General features: G+C 35.2%; 1 protein-coding gene across 1 annotated transcript in view; it reads right to left on the minus strand.

Annotated features, from left to right (window-relative positions):
- Positions 1-7,031, minus strand: part of LOC110827548 (solute carrier organic anion transporter family member 74D) — a 28,704-nt gene extending 21,673 nt beyond the window's left edge. The window contains exons 1-3 of the mRNA XM_087351680.1: positions 6,987-7,031; positions 1,565-1,753; positions 307-562 (exon numbers count right to left, since the gene is read on the minus strand). Coding sequence (XP_087207806.1) covers positions 307-555 — 249 coding nt within the window. The 5' untranslated portion in view covers positions 556-562; positions 1,565-1,753; positions 6,987-7,031. The remainder of the gene's footprint in view (positions 1-306; positions 563-1,564; positions 1,754-6,986) is intronic.
- Positions 7,032-7,690: the final 659 nt, after the last annotated feature.

Genomic DNA, 7,690 nt, shown 5'->3' on the forward strand with positions numbered 1-7,690 from the left:
AAATATTTGAGACAATAATCCCATGTGCAATACCGGAAGTGTTTATACTTAAAATATTTCTATTTTCATATGTTAAAATCCCTAATGGAGATAAATGTACGAAGTGAATATTTATATAAAACAGAAAATAATTTGTGCGTAACAAATCTACTTACAAAAGTAATGCTACACCGAACCAAAGCATTCATATTCATTAGGCATATAGAAGCATAGATAGCATATTTAACTTGTTCGCGTCGAACGTTTCGGGAGATTATATATGGAAGCAATAGGTGTTGGTATTAGGGCATGTACGGAAAATAGCACCTGCTCTGTCTCCACTTCAAGGGGCTGAAACTCTTCCTGAACTCCACTAGGCCCCATTTGCTTCGTATTGTTACTGTCCACCTCACTCACTTTGACCAGGTTCGGACAAGCACTGGACACATGGTTTTTGCTGACTGGAAATTGGTGACTCTTGCAATTCACTTCAGAACTGGATCCGTTTTGCATTGTGCTTTTTGGCAAAACTGTCCTTGTTTCTTGCTGAAGGTAGATTGCTGGCTGACTGTCCATCTTGTAGCTATCCTAAGTGAACAATGTTCCTTCCGTCATAATAATTTCGCAAACCTAAATTCTGTGTTTTAAAAAAGAGACCCTTCTTTAGTTCACTTACAGAAACCAATATTTATTGTCATCTCTAATTTGATTTTCAGCCTAATATAATTACCGTGTTAATACCGAGAAATATTGGATAGTCGGGACTTGTAACACGTAAGGGGAGATAAGAAATGCATACAAAATTGTTTTACTCACAACATATGTATTGTCCCTGTTAGATTTGAACAGATGTAACTAATATCGATAAAATAAGAGACCTATTAAATATTCTATATTGAATAACAATGCTATGTAAGTAATATCTATATTATGCTATAATAGAGCGTTGAACATATAAACTCAGAAGACTCATTTTATGTGTAAAAGGAATGCATCCTTTCTTATACAATCTTAGTTATTATGAAGCATGAATATTACTACATCATATAGACATGTTTAATATGTCATGTGCACGAAATTATTCTCATGGCATGAGGACGTAACATTATTGTGCATTACTGTGATTTAAATTAATAAATAATGTAATAAGGTCGTGTCCCTCCATCCGTAGGCATGTTGGTCTGTACATCTAGATTCACTGAATGGATTGGAATGCATTCTTGAATAGGGATCTCTTCTAAAAGTTGCAATATTTTAATTCTGCTTTACATTAATTTAACAGAGCTTCTGTTTCACATAAAGCTGAAATTTAACGCAACTGTTTTTCTAAAAGTTGTCTCACACAGAGAATTTAAGCAGAACATAAAATGTATTTTATAAATGTTTAAAACTTTCAATTACAGTATGATTCGACACAATGAATATTTAACAAAATACAAGAAACGATAATTTCGGGCCACTTCAGTATATCTACAGAGTACTAAATATTTTACTATAGATTTTTACCTGAAATAAACACAAAGATCAATCAGGTAGCCTACAAAAATCCAAAAGAAAGCGTTTAGAAAACTTTTTTTAAACTTACCAAGTTTTGTATCTCGTCTCCTGATATTTTACTCCATTAGAAAAGCAATATAATATTAATGTATTTAAATACTTCACTACTTTTCTTGAGATCACTTCACAGAACAAAAATATTAAATAGTCTCGAAGGTCTGCAAATACTCTCGGCTTCAGGGCACAGAGTGAAGCTGATCTGGCAAACTGGTGCAGACTGTGCGAAGAAATAAAGAAGTTTAAATAAGTAAGTGGGCACATGATGATAAGGGGGTATTCTCATTGTGTGTGTGTACACGGACTACAGTAGTGAGTGGAATTTAAAGCTGGGTTGACGCGTCAGAACCTATGTCTCTAACACGTTCTCTCCTCAACCCTCACCTCCCGCCACCAACGCCACCATACAAACACGACAGTCGCCAGTTCGAAATTCGATATTCATTTGTTTGAGAAATCGCTGAAATCTTTTAATGCAAACAAAAACAATGTGATAGTTTTCCAGGACTAAACATTTGTTTAGTGCGGCAGTAAAGCTACAGAATTTTATTCAGTGTGAATATCGGCTGTGATGCTGGTTACCCCTATCTTAGGTTTCCTTCCCTCCAGCCGTACGGCAGCATAATACCTTAGGAAGACCATGGCTCCATCCTTCCAAATCCACACCTACTCATCATTAATTTTTTAAACTAGTAATATCTGTACTTTAAACAGCGTTGTTAAAAATTCCAAAGCATAGCTCCACACGTTTTAAAATGTGTACTCAAAACGTAATATGGAATTAAACCGAGAAGGTTAAGATTGGCGTGGCATGCAGCATGTATGAGGAAAATAAGAAATGTAAACATAATTTTGCCCTGGAAATGCCGTAGGAAGAAATGATTATGGAGACCTTTGAATGGATAATAAGTCCTTATCCAAAAACAGCTTAACCCAGTCCAAACTCAAATTTATTTAAGATAAATTTTAATATTATCTTCCATCCCCCTACGTCTCAGACTCCTGATTAGTCTTTCCATTTCAAGTTTATCGACTAAAATTTTGTACGAATTTTTCGTCTCCTCTTTGCCTGCTATTGATGAGACATGGCACCGTAAATGCCTTTAGTTTAGTGCAAAGAAGTCTTTATAAATAATTCGTCCGAGACGGTATCAGTGGACCGCCAATGTACTTAGCTTAATTGCAAGTTACTACACAACACCACGGCGCTTGTTGTTAGTACCAGTGTGTGTTCTTGACTGCCAATTAATTTTGCTTGGAGAGTAGCAAGTGAACAAACGAACAAGAATTACTGCCCGACGTGACACAAGGACGCTTGGTGTTTGACGAAACCAAGGAACGAGCTACCAGATAGCTCTGGCAGTCCCCTTCGCCACTTCATCCTCACAGCGAGTTTTATAAACAACACGTGTGTACGAAGTATTATGCCACTTTGGTTAGTCTTCAGGTAAACAAGGGAAGAGGACAGAAACCCTATCAGGTGATACGCGTTTACAGATTGTAACGCAACATTGTCAGAAACCTTCAGACTTGCTTTGTTCTTAGTTTATAACTTCGTCTCAACTGCATGGGACGCACGGAAGGGATTTGCAAAAAGGCGGTCGTGACCTGTTTGAAGGTATTGTCATTTTCTTGTACAGACTGAATGAAACCACGGAAACTTCAGCTATGATAGTATTTTAGCTTGAGGGACTTGGGTAGGGAGGTAAGAATATTCTATCTTGTCAAAAACCAGTTTTGTGGCGATGAGTCCGCAAGACTACATGGTGTTACAATACGGATCATTCGCATTTTCACCGCCCTGAGAGTCTCAAATCACATCTTATCATCTGCATGGTTATGTTGGTTACAAGGACACTAAAACTCCGATCAAGTATGTAGCTGTTTGATCGACAGGGATTTCAAGACCTCTGAGCCTGTATAATATTGACATATCAGTACCTAGAAGCCCCACTAGATGACACGGGAGTTTCAGATGCCTTGATTTCCCTTGGAATTTCGTTATACCTGCTCAAGAATAACTAAGGTGGGACTATTAGAGTAGTGACAACCTGTGGCCCGCAGATCGTTCCTAAGGCACGGCAAATCGGGGGAAACACTACAGACCCCACAATTTATTATCACGGAATTTGTTTAATATTGTGGTTTCAATTAGTTTGATTTTGTTTATTAGTGAGTTCACTATTTGGTAGAAATGTGGTGTCAACAATAGTCACTATAAACAGATGGCTGAGATAGCGGAAAGTTACGTCAAAGGACTGATCGAAACACTCGACAAATAATATTAAATATTCTATATGTGCTACGCAGGTTAGGGAGGAGATCTTCGTGTACTAATTCTCTAACAAGCTTGCAGTACTTAGTGTTGGCAATGATCTTAAAAGTTTGTGCCAGAACGCGTGCGAACTGAGCATTGCTTCGAAACTTGAGTTGTATTTATCAAATATCGGCCAGCTCTCGTGAACGAGATGTGTGTGTCATGTCTGTTACAGGACGGAGTGGATGACTGTGGAAAATTTTCATGCAGACTGTAGTAGGTGTTAAGGTTTTACTAATGTGTTTTGTTGACACTACTGAATTTACGTTTGTTTGCTTTTGTATAAAATGCGACAGTTACATGTCTGACATAAATACCGTTATTTAGGAAGTTTGTACGAAATCTGATCTTTGGCGTGTTCTAAGTGTAAGTATTGAGCAGGTTTTTCTAGTATTAGTTACTTTGGGTTATCTACAATGAAGAAAGCTGGGATAAATAAAAAAAAATAGTACAAAAACACCTTGCATATTATCTTTATTTAAAAAGAGTAAAGTTGGTTCTGAATATAGAATTTTTAAAGAAAAGTGGACAGTATTTGGTAGCACATATACATGTAAACAAACCTTTTCCCGTATAAAATAAATCGAAGTACCATTCAAGAATACCAATGTGTACTTACACGATGCGATGTGAATTGGTATAAATTTGGCATTGAAAAACGGAACCAAAGTTAATTTTATTACGGACCAAACACAGTCCAAAATTTAACATAAATAAGGTAAGGTGTGGCTGTTATTATTGTAATGCTCAGTTCTGTGTTAATTACGACAGATATTTGAATGATCCAGTCCTCGTAGCACATTGTATCCTTCAAAGTGGCCCACCTGCCTAAAAGGTTGATTGCCCTTGAAATATAAATTTTCTTTCAGTTCTGTTATGATGCGAGTTGCTACCCTCTGTATTAATAATAATGTATTAATTATCAAATAGTTTTAATGATAATTTAATAAGTTAACTGTACACATTCTAGATAAAATGATGGTCACAAGAAAATTTTTTTGGTGGTGTTAACTGGCTATTCTACAAGAAACAAGACTGCAAAGGAGAACTGCATTCCTGTTCCAAATTTTTGCCAAATTATTTCCATGTTGTTTTATGATTAAATTCATTTGTACAAGACTGAGACAGGAATCATACTTATCACATTTATCAACATCATTTAGTTAAATATTACTAATATCGAAAATGTAGATTTTTTATCAGATATATTAAATTTTTATCATTATTTTAGGATACGTAAAATTCAGTTTGATATTTGTCTAGAACCAGGGGCTGTATTAGACCGAAACACATCACAACAATGAAGTTACACATTAAAATCCGGCGGCAAAAGCCTAATGAACAGATGGTTTTATGCTGACGCCAACATCCCCTCGATATAACAATTTCGAATATCAATTTTTTTAAATATGGCGATTGAGAAGTTTACTATCATAATGATGTCAGAATTAAATTAATGTTTGTTCGCTTAGTTCTGACAGTACGGGAGATTTATGACAATATATTTCGTTTGTTCTTGTGTTTAAATTAAGATGAAGAATTACATTGCCAAATTAAGATGATAAAATCAAGGAAGATTATATGGAAGTGCCTGTAGCTCGCATATAGAAATGAGAAATACCTTCAAAATTTTAATATGAAATTCTGCCTGGACATTTAAGCCCAGATGGGAGAATAATTTAAGAAGGTTCTTAAGAAAGAAGGAAGCGATTTTATGGATTTTGTTTGTGTAGCTGAGGATGGAATTCAGTGAAAGGCTTTTGTGATGCTGTTAAGAGGCTGGGAATTCCGTTTTTAAATCAGTGGATGGAGTGAGATGCTAAATTTTACAGTAGTAGCTAATTAAGACGGATTAAAGCCAGTTATTGTATGTTTTTTATTTGAAGGAAAAGAAGTGAACAGATACAGAGGAAGCAATATTAATCTTTTTCTGAGCATGTTTCAATACCGAGAATACTTCGAGATTTAATTTAAATATTATGTCGGGGAGATCTACTCTGATCATTACCTAGCGAGTTTAATTTTGATTCCTTACCTGTTCAATATGAAACCCAACTTGAAATTGTGTAATAAATTTTATAAAAGACAAATTATTGTCACAAAAACTTTGCATGTATCAAATTATAGCCCACTTATTTAGATTGTATACTAAACAAATAATTTTATTATGGCAAATATTTCACGAACAACAAAGAAAATAATTTCTGACTCTGTAATGCCATACCTATAACACGGTTAGCTTTAGTACAAGAATTTCATATGTGAAATAAATGAACAGCAGGACCTCTAAAGTATGCAACATTTAAATTAGGGCCCACACATTTACATACAAAAGTAAAAAACTTTAATATGTTCGTGCACTTAATTAAGCACCGCGTCATGAATGTGTATAGAGGAATGGAAGTATAAATTCACTCGTTCTTAATCTTGACACTAGATGGAGCTGAGTGGTCACCTTCACGCCTCGGCCGCGTTACTCCCAGGGAAATTGGCTCCAGAACCGACTTAATAAAAGACTGGACCTGAACGCATTGGTAAAGAGAAATAAACCCGATTATCCAGCCATATAAACTCTCTCAGATACACGGCTACTCAACTATAAGGTGACCTAGCAATTATTCTGAAATACAGTAAATGTACTTACGAAACTTCAAAAAGACAAATATAGTGGTTCTTTGTATTCCTACTTCAATGTTCTGCTATCCGCGTGCTAGAATATAAGGACTTTAGAACCTCTCCGCAGTATTTCACTTACCTGATGGAATTGAAACACTTCTGGTCTATCGTATTGAAAGAAGTTCTTAATAGGATTACGTTCTTCTAAAATTGTTGGTCATCCATTAGTTTGATGGCTGTAGATAGAGTAAGTCTCTAATTTACTTGTCGCCCACATTAATTCGAAGTGCATAAACCTGCTTATCGAGAACCACAAGAGACGAGGACATGTTTCAGCCTGGGTCAAATTCTCAGAACGGCTAATATGATTGGGGTTGTTACCGAATATAAACAGGTTGTCTGTGGCTACTTAATTTTCTATAAAATATCTGATGCTTTGATCTGCTGAGCTGCTATAAGTCTGATTACGGCATAAGATTTTGAAACAGTAAGTTTACATAGGCTTATTCTACCTACGTACCTAAAGAATAAGCGACGCTGGTTGGTAACCTTTCCTGTTGTTAAGGGCTTTTGGGCCTTATGTGATAATATTTATGAACGTGTGTGTTGTTATTACCGTTGCCATGGTAAGATGCTCATTTGCTGATAAGATTTTTTGGGCTTTATGGGATAGTATTATAGCCGTTGTCATAGTAACGTCAATAAGAGAATCTTGTTATACGAATATTGTACAACGTAGCGCAATTAAGATTGCAGTAAATGAAATCGTATTTTAGCCTAATTTTTAATTACGCAAATATAAATAATGATATACATTTTTTTGATGTACACCATTCCTTAATTTTAATTTGTATATGCTACTTTGTTACGCTTTTAAATAAAATGTGTTTTCCCATCACAGTAAATTAAATCACTAATGTACAGCTGGCAATGTAAAACACACAAGCGTATCTCTTCAAAATAAGATTTTATTGACTCTTACCTAGCTGTCTTATGTTTATACATACACATTTCATCGAAATTCATGAACATCTGTTTGAATTATTCTTTTATTTTTTTCTCTACTGGTCCACGTGTTATTAGGAGATTGAGTATTGACAGAATAGCATAGATTCAGAGAGTTTTGAATGTATTAGAAACTGATCAATGAATACAATGTGTAGCATACGGATATATGCTAAAATATATGTTGGTTGGTGATCGTATTTTTAATCACTATTTATG

This window comes from Zootermopsis nevadensis, unplaced genomic scaffold (assembly GCF_977971745.1).
Source record: "Zootermopsis nevadensis isolate Lab colony 2312 unplaced genomic scaffold, Znev_1.0 Znev_ptg000020l, whole genome shotgun sequence".
NCBI lineage: Eukaryota > Metazoa > Arthropoda > Insecta > Blattodea > Termopsidae > Zootermopsis > Zootermopsis nevadensis.